Genomic DNA, 24,716 nt, shown 5'->3' with positions numbered 1-24,716 from the left:
AGGGCCCAGCAGGAACGGGCACACACTAGGTCCAGCCTGCACGGGCTCATCCACCACGGGCCACCTTCCAGAGCCCAACAAGCAGGCCATGGGGAGGCCCCTTGTCGCCAAAAGCAAACAGGCCTCCCAGGGAAGTTTTGCTCTGGGTCACACCCGCCTCTGGATGGCTGCCAATCTTCCTGCCAGAAACCGCAGGCCCGCCAAGGCCGCCCGGAGTCCAGGCCACGAGGCTTAGAAGGACTCGGGTCAGCTTTGCAAAGGGGGTGTCTGCTGAGCACTTCCTGGATCAACAGCCCCCCGTCCCTGGGGTCAGGCAGGGGGGCTGGGGCTGGGTTGCAGCTAGAGAGGCCCCTCTTGGGCTGGGAGGAGCTAGAGAGGCCCCTGCCAGCCTGTCACAGGCTCTTGGCACTGGCACTGGCTCTGGCTTTCACACACACACACACACACACACACACACACACACACACACACACTGGCAAGCACCCCCCAGGTGGCCTCCACAGTCTCACCTTCAGGTAAATGGGCTCATCAGTGGGAAGATGAGAATGGGAGAGAAACAAGGGCTACAAAGGCCAGCATGTGTGTGTGCGTGTGTGTGTGTGTGCATGCCTGGGAGTGACCTCACAGCTGCTGGAACATAAAGACTTACAGGTCCTGCCTCCCAGACTCACAGCTGGCTCCGTGGGGACACAGTGACATGAGAGGCACACCACAGACCCACCTCCTGGCCTTCTCCCTCCTCTGCCTCTTCTCCAAGGTAAGGGGGCCCCAGGCCCCAAAATGTGCTGCTGGCTTCCTTGGTGTGGTGGGGAAGGTGTTAACTCACAGCCAGGGACCCCCTGGGAGAATTCCTGCAGGCCTCCTGTGTGGGGCTCAGCTCAGCTTCCCTCCCTGATGCCCAGACAGCTGCCCCTGGCCAGCTCTGCTGTGTGACCCCAGGCAAATCTCTTTCCCTCTCTGAGCCTCAGCTGCTTCCTCAGTTGAATGGGTATAATGTTCATGGGGCCTCTGTGAAGATCGTTTATCATAGTTCATCTACAGAGCTTAGCACAGGACCCAGAACATGGCAAATGTTTAAGAGAGGACTTTTATGATGATTACCAATCCCCATAGCTCCTCTACAGACAGAAGTGGGTCTCCTCATTATAATGGGGAGACTCAAGACGTGGCCTGCTTTGCCTGTGAGCCAGGATTTGAATGGATGCTGGTGCATAGCTGATTGGAATGTTCACACCACAGGGGCATTAATGCTGCTGGGCCCTCAGGCAGTGAGTGGCCTGCTGACCCTAGCTGGAGGGGGATAGGGAGACAGCTCCATGGAATAATGACCTTCTCTCCTGCATATTTTCAAAGGGCTTGTGGAACATCCACCTTGCCTACCATGACCACTAACCCCATAAGGAATTATTATCCCCTGTTTTCAGTCAAGCGAGTCTCCGAGAGGGTAGGCAACTTGCTCAAAACCACACAGCATCAGAGCAATAGAGGAGGTAGAACCCAGGATAGGCCTGGCTGTGAGGCAGGGGGGACTGCAGTCTGTGTCTCTCCACCCCCAACCTGGACCAAGGCCACGGTTGCTGAGCCTGCCATCACCTTAGCAAATGTCAGGCTCCTGGCGTCATGGGTATCGGCCCCCCACAAGCCACGACCTCACTGTATTTTCGTGCTCCTTGGAGGATCACAGGCAGGAACTTTTCTCTATCCTGGGTCCAAGCAGTGGTTGGGGGAAGGCTGAGAACCCTACTGGCATCCTAATCCTGCTGTTTGCTCTTCCAAAGGGGGTGTGCAGGACGTGATTCCAGGGAGGGTAGCGTGGGTAGCCGGAGCAGGGGACTTGGGGTTCTGGGCTTAGGATTAAAGGAAAGACCAAAATGAAGCTGTCCTAGACTCACCGTTCACCTCCCCCAGCCTTCCATTCTTCCCAGGCTCCAGGGAGCCAGGCAGCATCCCACACAGAACACAGGAACTTAGTCATCACACACATGAAAGCCGCAACAATCCGCAGAGAGAGAATTCCAAGCCTTGCAGGCAGGGCTCAGGCCTGCGGACAGGGGCAGGCGGTAGAGACCTGGAAACAAGCCAAGTCACGTTGACCTAGAGCTGGCGGTGACCTCATTAAATCCTTGTCACGACTCCAGGACAGGTGGTCTCCACCCCATTTTACTGAGGAGGAAACAGCTCCCTCCCCACGGAACAGTTCAGTGAAGTGTCCAAGGTCACACAGCAAGTCAGTGGTAGAACTTGGAGTTCACCTCTTGCCCAGATGATTCCCTGTCCAGGGCTCTTGCCTCCTGGGGACCACAGCGAGGGTCTGGGGAAACCAAGTGTGTGATGGGGCAACTTGAACGTCGGGATGGGGTGGTTAGAAAGGGCACGGAGATAGAAGGATACCAGAGAGGACCTATCTCTTCTTGGCTATGCTGAAACACCCTCCCTGATATCTCTCTTGAACAGATGGGTAAATCGAGGCAGAGGCTAAGTGGCATCAGAGCCACTAGGGGACAAGAGGTAGGTGTGGCAATTAAGAGACTGGGCCTTGGATTCACATGAACCTGGATTCTGATCCTGGCTCTACCGCTTACTGGTGATACCACTACACTGCTTTAAGCTTCAGTTTCCTCGTCTTTAAAATGGGCATAATGCTTAACTTCCCTGGCAGTCCAGTGGTCAGGACTCCATGCTTCCACTGCAGGGGGCCCAGGTTCGATCCGTGGTCGGGGGACTAAGATGCTGCATGCCTCACAGTGCAGCCAAAAAAAAAAAAAAAGAATTAAAATGGGCATAATGCTGGTACCTCACACTGGAGGGTTAAATTAGCACATTAAATGCTCGGCACTCGGTGTGCCCATGGTGAATGTGAGCCATAATCATCGGGGTTATCAGTGGCCCCTCCTGGGCACGTCAGGACCTGCAGATCCGGCCCCTGTCAAGCTCTCCCCGTAGAGAGAGCCCAAAGTGAGACCCCAGGTGAAAGCAGAAGGCTTATCTCCCGGCATCCCCGCTTTCAGGAGGGAGGGACCCAAGAGTCAGTTCTGGTCAAAGGCCCCCCACTTCCCACCAACCAAGAGAGCTCAACCTCCGGTTTGGAAGGGATGCCCAAAGTCCAGCCGATTTTTTCTCAGCTCAATTGCACGTGAATCATCTCTGAATTTATTAAGGTGCAGATTTAGATTCATAAAGAAGGGCCCTAGATGCTGCATTTCTAACAAGCTTCCAGGTGATGGAGCTGCTGCTGGTCCGGACCACACTCTGAGGGGTGAGGCTAGACCATCTTCTCTAGAATCTGGTTATCACTTGGTCTCCTGCTTGAAATGCCTGTGGGAGTGGAAACTCGCTCTTCGTGAGGTTCCAGGCACAGAGCTGTACACTTGCAACTACTATTACCAGTGCCATCTTAGATGGGGGCCCTGTGAGTGCCCCCTGGTCTGCGACCCCCACCGGAGGCTGGTCTGCCAATTTGGGGCAGCCCCTAGTGGCCAGCCTGGGAACTGCAGAGGTTTGCAGGATAGGGAGTCCTAGGGGTGGGAAAGGTGAGGATTAGGGCAAAGGGGTCATTGCCTGCTTTGCGGCCACACAGGACATAGGAGGTCATTCATTTCATCTTCCTAAACTGCAAGTCTTCCATCTTCTGCATAAAACCCTCCAGTTCTCCGAGGATCCACAGATGGGGCCACTGGTAACATCTTGAATTACGCATGGTCCTTGGTCCCTACCTTCCAATGGACATATGGGGAGCCCAGGGCATCTGGTTTCTGGTTTGGTTGTTTCACTGTGCTGAGTGAGGAGGGGCAGTCAGGACACCTGGACTGATACCTTGAGCCTGCCCCTGGGGGTGGGTTCCTAAGGCTTTTCCCTATGACAGGAAATGTCTATCCCAAATCTGGGTTCCTGGATCCCCAATGAGGAAGCAGGCTCCCAGCCCTGCAGCTGACCCACTAGGACTTTGTCCCTTCCTCTATCTGGAGCTCAGTTCCCCCATCTATACATGGCAGGGGGAGGGATTTAGACTGGAGCAGAGGTGCCAGTAACCTAGCTGGGCATCAGAAGCCCCTGTTAGGAACAGATCTGAGGGCTCAGCCTCTGGAAGTTCTGATTTGGTAAGTCCCAGAGGAGGCCTCGGGGTCGGTATTTTACCAGGTTTCCTGGATGACTGGATGCTCATCCAGAAACATATTCTAGATTGTTCCAAAGATCAAAAAACACCCATGATACTGTTTGATTTATTCAGCCCTCAAGATAAATACCCACTGTCCACCTGCTAAAAAGTGAACAGCACCCTGTCATTTTAATCCTTCCTTTTGTTGCTTTTACCCTCCTGTAAGCTCCTAGAAGGCAGACCCTAAGCCCTTTATCGTAATTCACAAGAAAAATCATTATAGCCAGATGCACGGAGTGTCTACCGCACGCCAGGCCATGCGCTAAAGGTTTAACATGCATCATTTCATGTACTCCTCAAAACAATCCTCCGAGTTAAACATTATTGCCCCCTTTTCACAGATGAGGAAATTGAAGCTCAGAGAGCATAAGTAACTTCCCCAAGATTGCTCAGCTAATAAGGGGCAGAGTTAGTTCCGGAACTCTAGTCCAGAGCCCTTGCTCATGACCACAGTGCCGTGCTGTCTCTTAGGGAGTGCCGTGGGGCTGCCGGGGTCCAAGGCCAGGTCTATGTGACTCCAGGGCCAAGGTGTGAACCCTACACTGGCAGAGAAGGAGTCAGTTGTGAGGGGCTCACTATCCACCTTGAACGACCATGGCTGAGTGAGGTCTCTGTCTCTGCAGGTGTGTGCCCAGCTGTGCCCAACACCGTGTACCTGTCCCTGGCCCCCACCCCGATGCCCACAGGGGGTGCCCCTGGTGTTGGACGGTTGCAACTGCTGCCGGGTATGTGCACGGCGGCTGGGGGAGCCCTGCGACCATCTCCACGTCTGCGACCCCAGCCAGGGGCTGGTCTGCCAGCTCGGGGCGGGCCCTGGCGGCCGGGGGTCCGTGTGCCTCTGTAAGCAGGTTTGCGGGACTGATGGAGGGGGTGTTTCGGGGGGAAGTCAAGGCCTTGAGGTCCTGAGTCCAAGAGAAGCCCTTCTCTCACCCAGCCAAACCTGGTGACACAGGATTCCCTAAGCTCACTCCCCTCTTCTTTTCTTTTGTCTTTGCTCAGATCATGGCCACCACCCAAACAACCTACCCTCCTTCTTCCTGTCTGTCCAGATCATAGCCGACTTTCAAAGCCAAGCTCAAACACCTCCTCCCCTGAGCAGCCCTCCCAGATTTCTCAAACCAGAAGTCATCATCCCTTCCTAGGACCCTCACAACACTCTTGGGAAAAATGAAAGGGCAACTCCCTATTTAGGGCATAACCTGTGTCAGGCACTGTGCTAAGCATTTACCTCCTAAATCACATAATCCTCACAATAATCCTATGAGGTAAGTACTTTCAGACCCATTTTATAGATGAGGAAACTGAGGCTCAGTGATACTAATGGACATGCTTAATGTTACACAGCTGGCAATTGAGTCAAGCAGGCTCTAAAGCAACATTCCGTTCTGTCCTCTTGTGGGATTGGGAGCCCTTGGACAGTCTGAATCCCGAGTTTGCTATTTGCTGGCGACCTTGGGCATGTTACATCTTCTACTACCCTAGGCCCTGCGCCTTCTGGGGATTTAAATCAGGGGTTCTCAACTTTGCTCTAGGACTGGATAATTCTCTGTGTGGGGCTGCTCTTCTGTGCAGGACTTTTAGCAGCATCCCTGGTCTCTGCCCACGAGACGCCGGGGAGCAAAGTCATCCCCAGTCGAGAACCACTGCTTTAGAGAACTATAAGGAGGTGAGGACTGTTCTGTTCCCTTTTTTTCTTTTTAAATAATAAGACTTGTAGAGCAATTTACCACTCTCATCTACATGGCTGTAACACTTAAAAAAGAAAAAAGAATGAGAGATAGAGAAAGAGAGGAAGAAAAGCCCATGAATCATTGACAATAAGTCTATCTACAGGAAAAGCCTTGTTAAAAAACAAAAATTATAGACATAAAGTTATCAATAGTAAATCCCTGTAAAATACTTTTTTTGATAAGGGGCGTATACTAATGAGAAAGGGGCGATGTGTTTTATAAACTTACAGATGATTGCTAATAAAAATGTATCTAAAGAAAAAATCAGACAAGTAACACTTAGCTTACAAGGCTGTTATCCAGCTAAGCCGTGACACATGGAAAGCACTTGGCAGAATTTATTTATTGAGCACCTGCCTAGCATTTACCATGTGCCAGGCACCAAGAGTTTCACAAATATGACCTCATTTAATCTCTCAACAACCATATGAGGTAGGTCCTAATGTCATCCCCATTCTGTAAATGGAAAAAAAGAGGCACAGAGAGGCTAAGTAACTTGCCCAAGGTCACACATCTCAGAAGTGACTGAGCTGGGATTTGAATTCAGGGAGCTGGCTCCACAATCTTCGTTTCTATCACTCTACCGCCTGACGCTCAGTATATGCTTAGTACATAGTGGCTGTTACTGTCACTAACTTTATTAAGGAGCTTTTTGTATTCCACCTTGATTCAAATTTCAAATACCTGGAGGCCAAGAATTTACCTGGTCCTTGCTCCTTCCTGCCACTTCCAGCCCTGGTCAGGCGACACAGTGGTACTCATGAATGTTTAACGACTGGAACCAAATTTGGAGGCTGGGAGCTAGTGAAGCCACGGAGGAGCCAGAGCCAGCTAAGACCTCACAGAGGCTGAGTCTAGGTCTTGGCTCTGGAGGGAACATGCTTCCCAAGATCTCTCCTCTCACAAACTAGTTGGACAGCTCTTCACTGAGGACCAGCTCCGAGCTGCGTGTGTGTCCAGCACGAGCTCCCGATCTCCCTGGCATTAAACGCTCATCTTCCGCAGCTCAGCCAAGTGCGTCTCCATCACTCCCATGGCTCGGCCTCAAACTTAGGAGTCATTCTTGACTTCTCTCTTTTTTTTCACATCCCACTCACCACCCACCAGCAAATTCTTTACAATGTTTCAAGAATCCAACATTTCTCAGTCCCTCAACTGCTACCACCGGGTCTGAGCCCCCTCATCACTCATCTGGATCTTGTAGAAGCCCCGTAACTGTCTCCCTGCTTCTGTCCTTGGCCCCTAGTCTGTTCTCAACACAGCAGCCGGAGGGCTCCTTTAAATACATAAATCAGGTCACAGATCACTTCCCTCCTCTGCGTAAAAGCCTCCAATAGCTTCTCATCTTCTCAGAGTAAGAGCCAAAGCCCCCTCAGTGGGCGACAAGACCCTGCAGAATCCTGCTCCTGTTTTCTCTACAACCACATCTAACTCCCTCTCTCCCTCCTGCTCTCTGCTCCAGCCACAACGGCCTCCCCGCTGCTCTTTAAATACTGAGGTGAGGCACGCTCCCACCTCAGGGCCTTTGCACTGGCTTTTCCTGCTACCAGCACTTTTCCCCCCAGATATCTGCATGGCGAGTTCCCTCACCTCCTTCACATCTTTACCCAAATATTGCCTTTTCAGTGAGGCCTTTCCTGATCAGCACATTTAAAAACTACAACGCTGCCCTCCTTTATTTTTCTAGCACTAATCACCATCTGACATCACAAACACCACCTTGCTTCTTGTGTTTATTTCCACTGGAGCGAAAGCTCCAGGGAGGGCAGGATTTGGGCTGGTCTCAGTCACTGCTGTATCACAAGATACCTAGAACAATGTGTGGCACGTAGTAGGCACTCAATAAATAACTGTTGAATGTATGAATAATAACAACAGTTCTGGTGGGGCTAGCAGTAACAGGCACTGTTTATGGAGCACGTACTGTGAACACATCCTTTATACACATGATTTCATTTTAACCTTAATAATGAGGGAGGTCCTATTATTATCCCTATTTTGCAGATGAGGGAACTGGGGCTCAGAGAGGTTAAGTCACCTGCCTAAGGTCACACAGTGTGCAAGTGGCTGCAGGTAAAACAAACAAACAAAAAACAAAAAGACCCTGTTGTTCCTTCTCCTGCAAGGGACTCTCAGAGGGAAAGAAGGATGCAGAAATTACCAGATGACAAGGTTGTGCCCTGAAGTTATTTGGGGGAAGTTTCTGGACAAGGGGACCATTGGAGAGGGCCCAGAAGGAGAAGTAGGGTTTTGGCAGCAGTATGTGTGTATGGGTGGGGGGATCTCAAATCCAGTACATTTGAAGGTGCCTGATGGTGTCGGGGACCACGCACATGGATTCACACAGATCCCGGGGTGGAGAGTGGCTGCCTGGGGATCATTACCTACCTCCCAATTAGCTCTGAGCTGAAGGACCCAGGAGAGGTGCCAGGAAATCTTACTAAAATTATCGCTCCCTCCAGCTGACTTTCCTAAATAATCCCTCTGTTTACCAGGTCATCCCAGCGACCAGGAGGCCCCAGGGCTGCAGCCCCAGGAGTCTGGCTGGGAGACCCAGGCTGGGGGTTATGGATTAAGGTGCAGCTACCCCTCTGGTTTCTTGGAAACCAGTGGCCACATGGTCCAGGCCAAAAGGTCAGGGATTTGGAACCAAAGGGCTGTGGCCTGGAAGGAGCAAGGAGATGGGGGTGACACTGGCCCTGTCCTGCCCAGAGGAATAGCATCACCTATTCCCATTTAGTGAGCATCTACTAGGTCCCAGGCTTGGGGCAAAATGCTTTAAGTGCACTAGCTCATTTGATCCTCCAGTGGCTTTGTGAGCAGGGTACTGAGGCTCAAAGAGGTGAAGTAACTTGTCCCAGGTCCCACAGCTAGCAAGCAGGGAACTGGGATTTGAACCCAGGTCTGTGTGGTTCCAAAATTCCTGCATGCGTATGGATCTATTCGAGGTTTTTCTCAGAAGACCTGGGAAAACCAGCTTCCCATGAGTCCTTTCCCCCATACCCAGGTGCAGTGCCACCCACATCTCCAGGAAACCCTCCGAATTGTCCCTTTCTCTGCACTTCCTGAGCAGCTCAGATACACCTCTCCAGGGCTCTTACTTTATTCTGTCTTGGAGACGGCGACATTCACACCTGTCCCCCACACTGGCCCTTGAATCCCTCTTAGTAAGGACTGGGTCTTAGTCCTGTCTAGGAACACAGTGGTTGGCACACAGGAGGGGCACGATATATATCTCTCAAATGATAAGGAGTCAGAACTATTTTATCATCGTCTCTCAAGTGCTGAGTCTTGTGCCAGGCATTCATTCGAAGGGCATTTCCTGCGGTTCTGTGATGCCAGAACGAACCCTCTTGGCCCCAGCCCTTAAGGGGTTCATGTCCAATGGAGGAAGAGGCCACAATACACATATTTGAGGGCTTCATCCAAAGAGTGTTTCTTAAATAGCTACTCTATGCCTAGCCGTGTGCTAGATGCCGTGTACACTTTATCTCATCTCACTGAAAGTACGAATTACTGTTATCATTGCTATTAAGGCGACTCAGAGAAGCTAAGTCACTTACGCAAAGTCACACAGCCAGCAAGTTGAGCCCTGACCTGACAGTGATGACTATAATACAGCAGATGGGCAAGGAAAGTTTGTGGCATGAAATCTCAGTGTGTATATAATAGTGGTAATATTTTATATATTTAAAAAACAGATTATTATTAATATATAATAATTATTCTAATAATAGCAACAGAGCAGCGAGGATCTATTGAAGGTCTCCTTCATGTTGTATTCTTTCCAAATATCATTTCATTTAGTCTATACCACACCCTGTGAAATAAGTACCATTATAACCCATTTTGCAGATGAGGAAACTAAAAGAAGTAACATCACTTGGGCAAGGTCCATAGCTAATAAAAGAGCTGAAACCAGGCCAGTCTTCCCACAAAGCCTGTTCCAGGATGCAGCATGCTGTCTTCCTGCGGGCGACAGGGCAGTATGGCAATGGGGCGGGGGTGCATATCTCAGGGCTGGAGCCCCCTGCGGCGCTCAGATTCTGTAAGGGCACTGCATCCCCAGTGGGATCCAGACCAGCTCTGCAGAGAGGACCCTGTGGAGGATGTGGCCAGTGCAGCCCTCCCAGGGAAAAGTTGGGAGGTCACCGATGGAGATCCGGTTTCTCCTCTGCAGGGGGAGAAGATGAGGGCAGCTGTGAGGTGAACGGCCGCCTCTACCGGGATGGGGAGACCTTCCAGCCCCACTGCAGGATCCGCTGCCGCTGTGAGGACGGCGGCTTCACCTGTGTGCCCCTGTGCAGCGAGGACGTGCGGCTGCCCAGCTGGGACTGTCCCTACCCCAAGAAGGTGGAGGTCCCAGGAAAATGCTGTCCTGAGTGGGTGTGCGACCAGGGAAGGGGGCTGGGGGTCCAGCCCCTCCCAGCCCATGGTGAGTACAGGACTGGTCCAGGGCCGCCTGGAGGTGTGTGTGTGTGGGGAAGGGTGGGGAGGGCTGGCGGGGGGAATGGGTGGGGCCTCTTAGGTGCCAGGACACCTGGACACATCAAAGCCAAGGTTATACTGACAAAATCTGGGAGGGGACAGTGGCTACGGGGACTTGTAGCAAAGTGGAGTGGAGGGTCACAAGACCTCTTTAAAACTGGCAAAACAGGAGGCGGTGGTGCAAATATATAAGTTTAAATCATACACAATTAAAAATAAAAATTGGTGGCAGAGCGGGGAGGGGAAAGGAGGGTTAGAACACTTGAAACAAATTCTCACATTTCATAGCAGAGGTATAACATAGACCTATATTATTATAATATATATATTATTATACTCATAATATATTGATACATATTAATAACATTTATATAATACAATTTAAATATTATATAATATTACTACTACATTATTATTGGGGTTTATCAAAAGAGGAACTCAAAACCGAGCGAAGCAAGGTGGTTGCCTCTGGGATGTGGGCCTAGGGGTAGGCAGGAAAGACAGTGACCTCATGCTATAAACTCTTCAGTTATAGGATTACGTTATTGCTATGTTACTGGGTTTTTAAAAAATTATTATTATTATATGAATTTAATTTTTGAAGGCAACCGAAAGGAGGGCATTGGTTCCATAAAGATGACGCCACACGAGAGGCGCTAGAGCGTGGTGGGGGACGCATGGAGTCTGCCTGTGTTCTAAGCCCAGTTCCGCTACTTCCTAGCTGAGTGAGAAGTTGCTTAACTTCTCCGTGTCTCAGTTCCTCCAATGGTAAAGTGAGAATGAGAGCACCCACCTCATAGAGCTGTTGTGAGGCCTAGATGAGTAAATACAAGCTAAGCAGTTATGACGTGCCTGGCACACAGCACTCCGTGTGTGCTGTTATTATCCCTACAATGGAATATGATACATGTGTTTAAATACATAGGAGAATGCCAGGGAGTTAGCCTGATGTATAAAAAAGCAGGATATGACACCGTATACGCAATTTGATCTCCGCCGCGTGTATGCATGTGTGTGCGTCTATAGCTATACGAACACATATACGTCGTACGATACTGCACACGTGTATATAACAGGGAATTTTTTGTTGTGAGGGGATGTCCCGTGCGGTGTAGGATGTGTAGCAGCATCTCTGCTGGATTCCAGGAGTCCCCACCCTTACTTGTGACAAAAATGTCTCCAAAGGTTACCAAATATCTTCCAGGGGGCAAAACTGTCCCCATTTAAGAGCCACTGGTTATAAAGGACCAGCAGGAAGGATACTAAAATATTAACAGCACAGAATAAGACTGGTGGAGGAGGAAAAGCTAGACCATGGGAGCCCACCACCTTGATCCAGACACGGCCTCACCGTCACCGGCATCCTTACCTCCAGGTCATGGTACCACCACACACACGGGCCCCAACCTCCTTCCTGTAAGATGCTACTTATCACAGAACTTGTGGAGGATACAGCAGTGAGAAACTCACCATTTACTGGGAGGCATCATGGCCAATGCCATCATAGTTGCCTAATAAGCAATATTTATGAAGTGCTTACAAATACCAGGCCCTGTGTTAAGCACTTCACCTCCACTATTTCATCCAATCCTACCCATCAACTATTAGGAAATTTACATAGGAAGAAACTGAGGTCCAGGGAGGTTAAGCAACGTGACCAAGATTGCATCGCAAGCCAGTGGGTAGATTTGTCTGCCTAACCTTGCCGTGCTGACCCCTCTTTCTCTCCCCCAGGACCCCAGTTTTCTGGTCTTGTCGCTCCCCCAGCCCCTGCCGTCTCCTGCCCAGAATGGAGCACGGCCTGGGGCCCCTGCTCAACCACCTGTGGGCTGGGCGTGGCCACCCGGGTGTCCAACCAGAATCGCTTCTGCCGCCTGGAGACCCAGCGCCGCCTCTGCCTACTCGGGCCCTGTCCACCCACCAGGGGCCGCAGCCCACGGAACAGTGCCTTTTAGAGCCAGACTGAGGATGGACACTCGGTGTCATCCGCCTGCCAAGCAAGCAACCTGGGCTGCAGGCAACAGTCCAGCTTGGGTCCACCATCCGGGCCCCGGAGGACGAGAGTGTTCCCAAGCCAGCTGGTCCACCTGGACCCTGAGATGCAGCGGCATGCATGCCCTAGTCCCCCTTTCTCTAACTCACAGCCTGGGAGAATGGCCAGGTTTCTTCTGGTCCATTCACAGCCTTTACAATGATGCGCACGGGCTAGCTTTCCAGAGATGGGGCCACCATCTCTCCCTTAATCATTAGACTGAGGCAGGTGCTGGGCTGGATGGGCTATTTTTCTGGGGGTATGCTAAAGAGGGCACAGATGTTCTGAATCTCCTGCTTCCCTTCCTGGAGCGATGTAAGAATATCCCTGAATATGTGCCTATGTGTCAAGCCTGTGCTGTCTGAGAAAGCCCTCCCCGCCCCCAACCATGGGCAGAATTCAGGGGCTGAATTCTTTGTAAAAATCACAAGGTGAAATCACTCTGTCTTGAAGAAAGTCAGAAAACAGGCCTTAACTTGACCCCTTAAACCCAACTTGTATTAGTAAGAATTAACCTTTTTTGAGACTCTGCAATGCACCAGGCCAAGCCAGACATTTCATACGGGTCAGTGCTTGGAAACATTTCTGACTAGAGAGAAGCAGGGGATGATGAAGAGTACCTTCCAGAGACTGGGGAACACGGCCTGAAATAAACCAACCCATGTGTGAAGTTCCGTTTGACGTCTCATGTTTTATTGTTTAAAGACAAAAAAATCCCTACATACAAATTTTATATCCTCTTTGGTGGTCTACCTGTGTTTGTTTAAAAATAAAAACTGTGTTTTCATCAGGATCCAACCAGGAAATTAGAAAACACTCTTGGTATTTTCCAGGATTTCTTCTTATTTAAACTAATTTGATTGAGGGATGAGGCACACCCAGTTAAATGCACAGGTCTTTTATTTTTATCTTTGGCCGCGTTGGGTCTTCGTTGCTGTGTGCTGGCTTTCTCTAGTTGCGGCGAGCGGGGGCTACTCTTTGTCACGGTGCGCGAGCTTCTCATTGCGGTGGCTTCTCTTGTTGCGGAGCAAGGGCTCTAGGCGTGCAGGCTTCAGTAGTTGTGGCAGGCGGGCTCAGTAGTTGTGGCTCACGGGCTCTAGAGTGCAGGCTCAGTATTTGTGGCACATGGGCTTAGTTGCTCCGCAGCAAGTGGGATCTTCCAGGACCAGGGATCGAAGCCATGTCCCCTGCATTGGCAGGCAGATTCTTAACCACTGCGCCATCAGGGCACAGGTCTTAATGGTTTCATGAGTCTTTATAAACGCACACACCAACACCTCAGTCAAGGTGTAAAACATTTCCATCGTCAAAGGAAGTTTTCTCGGGCTGGATCATCCTCTCCGCCCTCAAAGGTGATGTAGCTTATTCTTGAACTTCATGTAAATAGAGTCATACAGTAAGTATTCTTTACTGAATGACTTCTTTCCCTCAGTACCAGCCCTCGGGGTGGAGAGGCAGAGGGAGGGCAGAGCCCAGAAGCTGGGACCAGAAGATGAAAGACGGAATCACAGCAGAGCTGTCTGCTGGGAGCAGGGGCCACCACGGAGATGCAGCCGTGTGCCTGACAAAAGGCAGATGGAGATGGGGAGACAGATCCTGGCTTCTGCTCTCTCCCACCCCCCAGTTCCCAGAAGTGCCTCCCATCGGTCAAACCTACTGGGAAGACCTGGGAGGCCAGGAATGCAGTGCTCTAAGGTACAAAACAGAGCCAGGAAGGGCGATTCCCAGCACACAGGTGGTAAATGACCTGCTCTTCAGTACGGTGGCCTCCAGTACTTCGGTCAGGTACCACCTCCTCCGGGTACCCCAATTTGAGAATCACAGGCAGCACTGGAGCCATTTAATCTTCACAAAATAGAACTAACTCTAGTTCACAGATGAGGAAGCCTAGATCTGGAAATGTGATCTGTCCAAAAGCGTTTGCAGTTGGGGTGGGATTTTAGTCCAAGCCAGGTTTAGCTGACTCTCCAGGCTGGGTCTGTGGTCTCTCGCAGGCTGAGATTTGGTGGGTTTGGTTCTGCAAGTGTAAACTCTGAACACGCTGCCCAGAACAATTCTGAAAACATCCTGAGAGCCAGGATGAGAACAATGAACTTGCACTGAACTATTCCTACGTGGGGGGCTCTCTCTGCAAAGAGCTCTACCCACATAATCACACGTTGCCCTTGAGACATCCCTAAAACAAAGTGCCGCTGATATTCCCATTTTAGAGGTGGGTAAACTGAGACTCAGAGTGATTAATGAGTTGTCCTAGGGTTGTGCTGCTGGGCTCTGGGCCAGGTTTGCTGTAAGGCCCATGACCTCACTCCTGAGAAGCTGTGAGCAGAGCCATGAAGAGTGGTCCCAGCCAGCCTGCCCGGTCCTGGCTGGTTTCCTGCTGAGATCTCAGGCAGGGTACTTAACTTCTTTGTGCCTCGGTTTCCTTTTCCTAAAATGCGGATAATGGAAGTACTCAACACAGAGGGCTGTTCAAAGTATTATGTGGTTTAAATAAACATTTTAGCTATCATTACCTTGACTTGACCTCCTAGTGCTTTAGCTTTTTCATCTGTAAAATGGGCATAAATAGTAATGTCCACCCTGTAGGGTCATTGTGTTGAGTGAGTACCCACCACGTAGGGGTATTGTGAATATTAGGTGAGTGAGTCCTCTATGTTCACTTGAAAATAAGCTATCATCATCATCCTGTCTTGATAATTCTTTGCAAGTCAGAGACTAATGTGAAGGCAAAGGCTGGGAATCTTCTTGTTTGTGAAGAGGGGATGGTGTTGGGGACAAAGGTCACCAGGTGAAACTCAGGCTACCCCCACTGAAGCCCGAGCCAGAGGGACCCAGCCCAGCCATGCCCCATTATATTTGTTAGTTGCATCCATGATATTCAAGTAACAATAATGTATTCTTTCTTGTCACTGTATAATATTCCATTGTGTAAATAGAGCACATTTTATTCACCTATTCTACATTCAGAGGGCATTTGGGTAGTTTCCAGTTTGAGGCTATTATGAATAAGGCATGGTGAATATTCTAGTGTATGTCTTCTGCTAGATATTGGTAAACATGTCTGTTGGATATGTATCTAGGAGTGGGATTGCTGAGTCAAGGCCTGTGCTCTTTCTCTTGGGTCAGATTATCTCTGAGTATGATGGAGGTTTCTACACATAATAGGTGCTCAATAAAGACTTATTGCAAAACTAATAAAAATGAGAGCTAACATTCATTGAGTGTTAACAATATACTAGGCTCTGTTCCAAGCATCTTCTATGTAACGACTCACTTGACCCTCACAATAACCCCTTGAAGTAAGTATAATTATGCCCATTTCACAGATGGAGAAACTGATGTACAGAGAAATTAAGGAAACAGCTCAAGTGTACACAGTTCAAAGCTGGCAAAACCAGGATTCAAACCCAGAGGGTCCCGCTCCAGGGCCCCTGCTCTTGGCCACCAGGCTATACCGAATGCAGTCACTGCCATGTTCAGAGGTAAGGCCCACGGGAGTAGAAAAGAAGGAAAAGAAGCAGATGGGATGGGATTTCCCTGGTGGTGCAGTGGGTAAGACTCTGTGCTCCCAATGCAGGGGGCCTGGGTTCATCCCTGGTCAGGGAATTAGATCCCACAGGCACGCCACAACTAAGAGTTCACATGCCACAACTAAGAAGCCAGTGAGCCACAACTAAGGAGCCCAACTGCCACAGCTCAGACCTGGCACAACCAAATAAATAAATTAATTATTTAATTAAATATTAAAAACAAAAGCAGCAGATGGGAGAGTCAGCAGGGCCTGACCATGCCTGTGAGATCTCGTTGGAAGGATGAATATGATCGGCAGGGGAGAAAAGAGGCCAAACACATCCCGGGGCTTTCTGCTGGGGGATGGGGAGGGTGGGGGGGACATCGCCAGCAACCAGGAAGAGCAGAGGTGAGCCCCCATTGGTGGCAGATAGGAGGGGCATGTCCTAGACATTCTGAGTTCAAGGAGACGGTAGTGATCCAGGGCAGTGTGGCTAGAGGCAGTTGGAGATCATAGACGGCACAGGTCTGGACATAGAGAAAAGGGTTCAGGCCGAGAATGTGGGTCACGTGGACAGAGGAGAGGCGTGGATAATCACATTGACCCAGTTGGTTTAGTTATGGAAATAGCACGCACGTGTGTGTTTGTGTATAACCCCTTACCACCATCCCCAGCTCCACTGCGCCCCCCTGGCTGGGGCCACCGTCATCTCTGCCCGGTTACCTGTGGGAACTTTCTCCTGCTCATCACAGGGGGTGCCAGAGGGATTCTGTTAAAAACCACATCGGACCACGCCGCTCCTTTTCACTCCGAGGAAAGCTAAAGGCCTTTGCGTGACCTACAAGCCCCCCGCTCTTGCCCCTGTCACCTCTCTGCCCTTGTCCTCAATTACCCTCTCCCTGCTCTGACCTCACTGGCCCCCTTGCTGTTCCTCAAACACACCAGACTTGCTCCCACCTCAGGACCTTTGCACGGGCTCTTCCCGCTGCCTGACATCATCTTCCCCCACGTGGCAAATCCCCTTGATCTCTTTCAAGTCTGACTCACAAGTCACCATTTCACTGAGAACCCACCCGAGCTCTTCCAATACCCTTGATGGACTTAGCACCTTTTAACGTAACTTACTTACTTATAACATTTACTATTTGTTGCCAAACTCCACGTGCGGTGGGAATTAATTTCCCTGCTTTGTTCACTGATGGATTCCCAGGACCTAGAACAGTGCCCAGGATGGACCAAGCCCAATCATTATTGAATGAGTGAAAGAACCTTGCTTTTCATTAAAAAATGTTTACGTATCCATTCAGCTGCACCGGGTCTCAGTTGCGGGATCTTCGTTGCTGACTGGGGGATCTTTTGTGGCTCGCAGCACCTAGTTCCCTGACTAGGGACCGAGTCCAGGCCCCCTGCATTGGGAGCGCGGAGTCTTAACCCCTGGACCGCCAGGGAAGTCCCTGTCTTGCCTTTAAAAAGCGATTCAGGGGGCTTCCCTGGTGGCAAAGTAGTTAAGACTTTTCCCTCCCACTGCAGGGCGCACTGATTTGATCCCTGGTCGGGGAACTAAGATCTGCCACGCTGTGGCCAAAAAAAAAAAACAAACAAACAAAAATACGGGGAGGGGGAATTTAATGGGGCTTAGAAAAGTCAATATGTAGTTGACAAATGGGAGTGGCTGCCCAGTTCACAGTGATTTCCCAGTGTCCGTGTCTGCGTGGCTCAGAGCTCACCCCGACCCTCCCTCCCAATCCTCAACCTTGGTAGTTCTCAAAGGGGGGTCCCCAGACTGGAAGCAACATCATCGCCTGGGAACTGGTTAGAATTGCAAATATCTTGTGTCCCATCCCAAACCCACAAAAACTCTGGAAGTGGGGTCGGGAAATCTGTGTTTTAACAAGCCCTCCACTTCATTAAAATCTGTGTAAGTTTAATAGCGTGACTTCATATGAGAATACGAAGAAAACGGTGATGTGCTGCTGCCCCCTTGTGGCATTTTGGTGAATGACCACCAGCAGGGAGGAGCCTGGGAGCCTGGGACCCATTCCCTTCCTGTTTCAAGGCCTCAGGGTGAGGCAGGGATAGAGCTGGCCTAGGATTCTTTCCTATTTGAGTCGAATGCGGCAGCTTTCTTAAAACATTTAGACAGATGCCCGTAAGAGCCCCTGCTGGTCCCTGAGCCAGGACACCTGTGTCTGTCCCCCGGTCCCTCTGCCCACAGTTCAGCTCTGGACAGATCGACCACATGATACAGCCACATGGATCTTTCTTGAGCACAGTTACGGTTATGTCACTCTGCTTAAAGCCCTCCTGGGCTCAGAGGTGCCCTCCGGGTGGGGTCCACGCCACGCTGCTATGTCTTCCAGCCTCTTCCGCGCTCCAGCTACACGGGATGGATGGGGCTCCCCACTCTGGCCCAGGCCTCTCCCCAAGCTGTCCCCTCTGCCTGGGCCACTCCTTTCCCCTTCACAGATGCCCCTGATTATTCTTCATGAGTTGCAGTCTCTACGTCTAACCGAGGCCAACCCTTCCCTGGGCCCTGGCTCCCACCCCCTCTCACCTGCCCAGGTGCTGACTCCTGCCACTGTCCCCATGTTATCCCCACATCTTCCATTTCTCCCTCTCTTCCTCTCTTCTATTATCCCCATCAATATACATACAAGTTGGTCCTTTGTCCAGCGCTGCAAAGGATGCAGCCCACCAGCCCATGGCCATCCTGGCTACTGCAGTAACAAAAGGTGGGGCACCCTCTTCAAGGGGCAACTCGAGCAGCCTCACGGGGGAGGGGGTGCCTGGGAAAGGGAAGCCTCGTATGGCCACCACATTTCATGTGCTATCAAAAAGTCCACCTGCCTCTCCAGGGCTAAAATGTGGTCTAGGGTCTGACGCACATTCTTAGCAACAGGGTCATGGTTTAGCCAATTCTCAAGAACTTCATCTTTTTCCTCTTCCACTGCAATTAATTACAACACTAGGGCGAGCCCCAGGGCAGGAGCCTAGGCCTTTTGGACATCGCAAGGTTAGTCAACAAGCCTACTTGTAAGTGGCCCCACCACACTGGTCTGGTTCCTATCCATGTTCCATTTGCTGCCCCCTGGCCCTTCACCACTGGCTTTTGTGGAAGTGTTTCCAATCTCATCTCTGGGCTGAGTCTCTTCATCTGCTCCTGTCGGATGGGCAGTACTTAACACGGGCTTCTTCTGTAGCTTCCTCCCAGCCCTGAAGCCAGCAGGCGGTCAACACGGGGGTTGACTTTGACTTTACTCCCCTTCTCACCTCAAGGGCTGGACCTCCGTGTCCCAATGACCCTCCTGCATCTCTTCATCTATGAGCCATCCCACTCATGTCCCATTCCCCTCCCTTCCTCTCTCGATTCCTTCTCTGTGCCCACTCTCACTCCCTTAAAGCCCAAGGTTTTAGAACCTGGTAGCATCCACACTGCCTCACCGCTTACGACAGACGGACAGTCCAGGGTCCCGATGTGGCCCCCGTACAAAGTGAAGTCCCCCTGGGTCCTTTCACCAACTCAGCCAGATTTCTCAGGTGTCTGAATTTAATCTCCAAACGAAATCTAAACTTATTTCCAAATTTTGTGGCAACCGCCATATTTGTAATGTTTCCTTAACCACTGTGGTGTACGTACATAAGGGTGTCCATCAGATTGCTATTTAAACCCTTATGGGGGACTTCTCTGATGGCGCAGTGGTTAAGAATCTGCCTGCCAGTGCAGGGGACACGGGTTTGATCCCTGGTCTGGGAAGATCTCACATGCTGCAGAGCAACTAAGCCCGTGCACCACAACTACTGAGCCTGCGCTCTAGAGCCCGCGAGCCACAACTACTGAAGCCCACGTGCCACAACTACTGAAGCCCACACGCCTGGAGCCCATGTGCCTAGCGCCCGTGCTCTGTAACAAGAGAAGTCACCACAACGAGACGCCCACGCACTGCAACGAAGAGTAGCCTCCGCTCGCCGCAACTAGAGAAAGCCCGCGCGCAGCAACGAAGACTCAAGGCAGCCAAAAATAAAATAAATAAATAAACCCTTATGTATGTCTTGGCAAACCAGATTCCAGCAGTCAGTAGGCCCCAAATCCAGTGGCATACCAAAGGGTCAGGGTTGATGGTGGGAGTGGTGTTCTGGGGAAGGAATATTTTAATGCAGACGATGTTTAGAATTGCTGGCCCGTGGTGATAATAAAAAGCAGATTGCATTTAGCCCATTTATTATTGTTTCAAAAGTTTTTAAACACAGTGTACCCCTTTTTCACCTGCCTCTGGGGGCAGACCACTCTTGCCACCAGCACCCCCCAGCACACCACTGCTCACTGTCTAAAGCACAAAGTCTGTTTCTCGGTTATGTAACATTCCTAACAGGTGCTTCTGGTAGGTGCATGTGGTAGTCCCCAAATGATTAAGGGACTCAGGCTCCTTCGCTCTTATGCCTTCACCTCACCCCCACCTCATCCGCATCCAGGATGACATGAGGCAAGAGGCTCAGCCATTCCATGCAAAACCCCAACACTGTTTCTGGAACAACTGGGAAAGAGGTACCATCTTTTGACCCAAGTGGGCAAACTATTAGAAGGTAAGTCTTCAATTGCTGGAGGCTGTATTTGCCACCATGAGAAGTGCTGAAAACTTTAGTCACACAGAACCAAGAAATTAAGAGAAACAGATGGCAGGCAACTAGGTTCAAGCTGCTAGATCCAGCTGCGCCTGAAGCTATCCTTCCCTAAACTTTTCAGTTATGTGAACCAATAAACTCCCTTTATTACTGAAACTAGTTTGAATTGGGTTCCTGTTACTTGAACTAAGAGTCTTGACAAATATAATTGTATACGGTAGTGTAATTACCTGTCTATTCTTGGCCGTTCTGTTGGGCTTTGTTCCCTAGAAGCCAGGTAGATTTCTGATTCATCCCTGTGTCCCTGAAACCCAGCACAGGACCTGGTACATGGTAGGTATTTAATACGCATCTGCTGAATGGTGACTGAGGCCTGGGTTCTAGCCCTGATTGTGCCTCTAATCTGTGACCTTGAGCATCTAATTCTCCCCTGTGAGCTGTTTCTGACTCTGCACAGTGGAAATGATCATCTTTGCCCTGCCTTGCTGGAGGGCGGCAGTGAGGATGAGATAAGCCCAGCTTACAAAAGTGCTTAGCAAACTCTAGCGCTCTGCACACGCAAAAGCCACAGTTATATTTGCAAAAATGTACATTTTGTCCTAATTTCATCAGCCCCCTGTAGACTGTGGGTTCTTGGGGCACAAAGCAGACAGCACGTTGGAGCAGAAGTAAGATCTGAGAGGAGAAGCTTTAGCTGCCCCCAGTGCCACCTCCATGCAACAGTAGACTTGTTGCACCTGCGGATGAGATAAGCAAGATGGTGCCTGGTGCCCAGCACTTGCCACCCCACCATCTCCCTAGAAATCGCCGAGACAAGGGATCCCAGCGCCTCCTTGAGTCTGAGCCATTGCAAACGCATGATAACGGAGCAGCAGCTGGCTGGTTGTTCCCCTCCTGGGCACCCAGAGAGAGACCACATCTCCCAGCCACAGTGACCGAGGTCTGGCCATGGGCTTGACTCCAGACCCAGACCATAAACCCCCCTCACCATCCTCCACACTCGTTCTCTGCCCTCGTCTGCTGATCACATGCAGAGGACACAATGGAGGACTTCAAGGTTCTAGAACATTGTTCTTCACCTTTCTTTACGAACCTAGGACTCCTTGGGCAACTGGTAAAGTCTATGATCTCCTCAGACAAGTCATATTAAACACATAAAATCAAATACATGGGATTACAAAGGACACAAATTATTGAAATACGGTAACCAAAATAAAAAATGTATGTGAGATTGTTACATGTGCTTTTTTAGGAATATATTAAACAACGAGATTCAATTATCATAATTTCAATGTGGCGAGAGTATAAACAGCATTTCAAGATATCCACAATAATTACTTTGTGATATGAAGATACCTGTGATTTCTTTTGGTGACAAATAGGTACTGCTACTACTACTTTGTTTTCTCCATTCATAACTGAAGTGCTAGATGTTAGCTAAAGGTCAGTGGAAAGATGCAATTATTTTCCCTTTCAAGTTCAGGAATCCCTGAATTTCATCCCCAGATCCTTGGGTATTGTCTCCGGGAAAAGAATCTCTGCTTTAGGACAGGACAGAGTCCCAAAAGAAAAGGAACTTCATGCTTGGATGACCACATACAGGAAAGGCCCCTCCAACATGTATTCAAACCAGAGGAAAACACCGTATTTTACCAGGAATATCGAGATTCTGAAGCCAGGCTTGATTTCTTATTCCAGCTGGGTGACCCTGAACGAGGCATCTAACCCCTCTGAACCTCCATACTCAAAAGAAAAAGTAGGCCATGGTCCCAGTCTTACAGGGGAGTCGTGAGAATTAAAGGGGATAACGGCTCTGGAGGCTCGCAAACTCTATGGGAATTTATATCTGAGGTCTTCAAACTCCAGCCAGTGAACTGGTACTAAAAATAAGGACAACACAGTGAAATCTCATCAAGCGAAATGGATTCCACCTGTAAGACTGTCTTTTACTCCGAACTTACGACCTTCCTCATTTGAGGGGTTGTGAAATTCATTCTTTTATAAAATGAGGAGGATTATAAATATAGTACTTGCTCATTTTTCCCCATTGTTTCTACTTTGCAAATGGAGTTGGCAATGTGATTTGGATTCACAAATATTTTACGCAGTTGGATGGTTTTATGAAGACCAAAAAGTATGAGAATCACTGCTTTATGCCACCACAAAAATAGTCATTCTTATTATCCCTCAAAACTAATAAAACTTAGAAGGGATTCGATTTCTGACCTGGCACAAGTTTGAATAATAATAGTTAACATGTATTGAGGGTTTCAATGTGTCCCAAACTGATCTAAATACGTCACACGTGTAACTGGCTTATTGAATAATCTGAATTTGGTGAGGGACACACATAAATGGATCTAGTTTTTCTTCACCCATTGCCTTTGAACACATCCAGTCAAATCTCTCATTGCCCCATGCCTTTCAGTATGGATTGAACATCTAATTATATACTATTTAACACCTCCTCTAAATCAAGCTTGACCCTTCACCTCAATAATGCATTGTTATTTAATTTAATAAACTATTAAATAGTCTAACTACAGGCACCTTACAGTGCTATGAGGATATGAGGTACGTACTATTATTAATGGCATCTTACAGATACTAAGGCCCAGAGAGATGAGGTAACTTGCCCAAGGTCACACAGCTAGTAAGTTAGAGACACAGAATTCAAATCCAGGCTGTCTGGCTCTGGACGGTTGCCCTTAGTCTCTGCATTACATTCCTCTGCAGCACTGAGAGAGTGTGAGGGTCCCTCTAGAAACCTTTTCCATCCTCCCCATTTGAGTTCTAGCTTCTCCTGTTTATGAGGCCTGGAAGGAGCAGTGGAGGAAAGGGGGGAAAAAATGTAGCTGGTGTTGCTTTGAGTCCCCTCAGGGAGGTGGATTCCTTTTGTGTGGAAAGTGTTTAAAGGCTAGTGTTCCTGGACCACATGACTAGCTTATTCAGGGGTCCCTGTAGTGGTCTCCTGACTGCTGGGGGATATCTGGACCCCTTGACCTCTCTTAGACCCTGTCCCCAGAAGTGCACTTCACAGCCTCTTTCTGCCAGGGTCCTCTTTCCTGGGAAGCACAAGGATCATCCCTTTGGGGCAGGGCCCAGGTCAGATGGCCCGGCACCCATTCAGCTCACGGGAAGCTCACCCATTCTTGTTCAGCTAAGTGATGGGTGTACAGGATGCCCCCCTTCCTGCCAGCTCTCTCTGATCACTTTTTCTCTGCTCAAACACACACTGAGGGCGGATCTGCAAGCCTGCCTCACAAATGGTCAGGAAACCAGCTACCACTCACCACTTCTGGCAGGAACCCAAAATCTCTACAAGTGGGACGTCTCAGGATGGGGGTGGGTGTGGGATCCTTTCTTCTCCCAGGAGAGCAGAAAAGGTATATCATTTCTCCCTATTCTAGAAAATTATTCTCAAATTCTAGTCTTCTGCTCGCGGAGGCTGAGGGGGGTGGGGATGGAGTGGGAGAAAAGCCGGTATGACGCCCCTAAAACAGTCCTGCTGGTGTGTGTCTCATGGCTTTCTGAAATATGGGGGTATTCAGCACCTTGCGGCCCTGTGTTGAGGCTTAACTGAGGCTTAACTGTTAACTGGAAATACAAGACAATAGGAAAGTCCCATTTAAGAGTCTGTTACATGCATATCATCTAATTTAATTTTCACAACTGCCCTATAAGGTAAGCTTATTAATCAGGGTTCACTTGTAGCTGCTATAACAAGCAAACCCCAAAATTCAGTGGCTTAACACAAGAGAGGTTTATTTCTTACTCACATAATATTCCAAGGCAGGTGTTCCTGGTTGGAGGGCAGCTTTCCTTCACGTGATGAGCCGGGTGACTTACATGTTACAGCTCCACCAGCTCCTGAGCCTCCGGGCCTTCTACCTCTAAATTGCAGGCAGGAAAGGAGAAGCTCACCTGCTTCCTAAAGACGCCCACCTGGAAGTGACATCACCCCCCACTCACACTCCATTGGTGGGGTCTAGCCCCATGGTCATACTTGGAAGCAAAGGAGGCTGGGAAATGTAGTCTCTGGCTGGGCAAGTGTCTTCCAGAGCCAACTCCACCCTACAGTCTGACAGAGTTAGTGAGGCAAAGAAACTCTCCTTAATAATGTCTGTTTAATCAGTTCACCAGGCTAACCAGTGCTCTCCGTTCCACCTGAGTGCAACA

General features: G+C 49.7%; 2 protein-coding genes across 4 annotated transcripts in view; one reads left to right on the top strand and one right to left on the bottom strand.

Annotated features, from left to right (window-relative positions):
• The window catches only part of ADA (adenosine deaminase), a gene marked incomplete at its 3' end in the record, with an annotated part of 107,447 nt that extends 83,113 nt beyond the window's left edge, over window positions 1-24,334 (bottom strand). Inside the window, exon 1 of the mRNA XM_079943935.1 lies at window positions 24,317-24,334. The remainder of the gene's footprint in view (window positions 1-24,316) is intronic.
• Window positions 222-12,458, top strand: CCN5 (cellular communication network factor 5). Of its 3 annotated transcripts, none has more exons than XM_079945391.1 (5): window positions 222-515; window positions 644-757; window positions 4,780-4,996; window positions 10,067-10,321; window positions 12,109-12,458. In XM_079945391.1, the coding sequence occupies exons 2-5, from the start codon at window positions 698-700 to the stop codon at window positions 12,327-12,329; spliced, it is 753 nt and encodes a 250-aa protein (XP_079801517.1). In that variant the 5' UTR covers window positions 222-515; window positions 644-697; the 3' UTR covers window positions 12,330-12,458. The 3 variants fall into 3 exon arrangements, with proteins under 3 accessions (XP_079801517.1, XP_079801515.1, XP_079801516.1); XM_079945389.1 differs by having other exon boundaries at window positions 441-515; window positions 666-757; XM_079945390.1 differs by having other exon boundaries at window positions 467-515; window positions 652-757.
• Window positions 24,335-24,716: the final 382 nt, after the last annotated feature.

The sequence above is a fragment of the Stenella coeruleoalba genome (assembly GCF_951394435.1).
Source record: "Stenella coeruleoalba genome assembly, chromosome: 15".
Classification (NCBI taxonomy): Eukaryota; Metazoa; Chordata; class Mammalia; order Artiodactyla; family Delphinidae; genus Stenella; species Stenella coeruleoalba.
The sequence above is the reverse complement of the archived record's forward strand: the minus strand, read 5'-3'. Positions and strand labels throughout refer to the sequence as shown.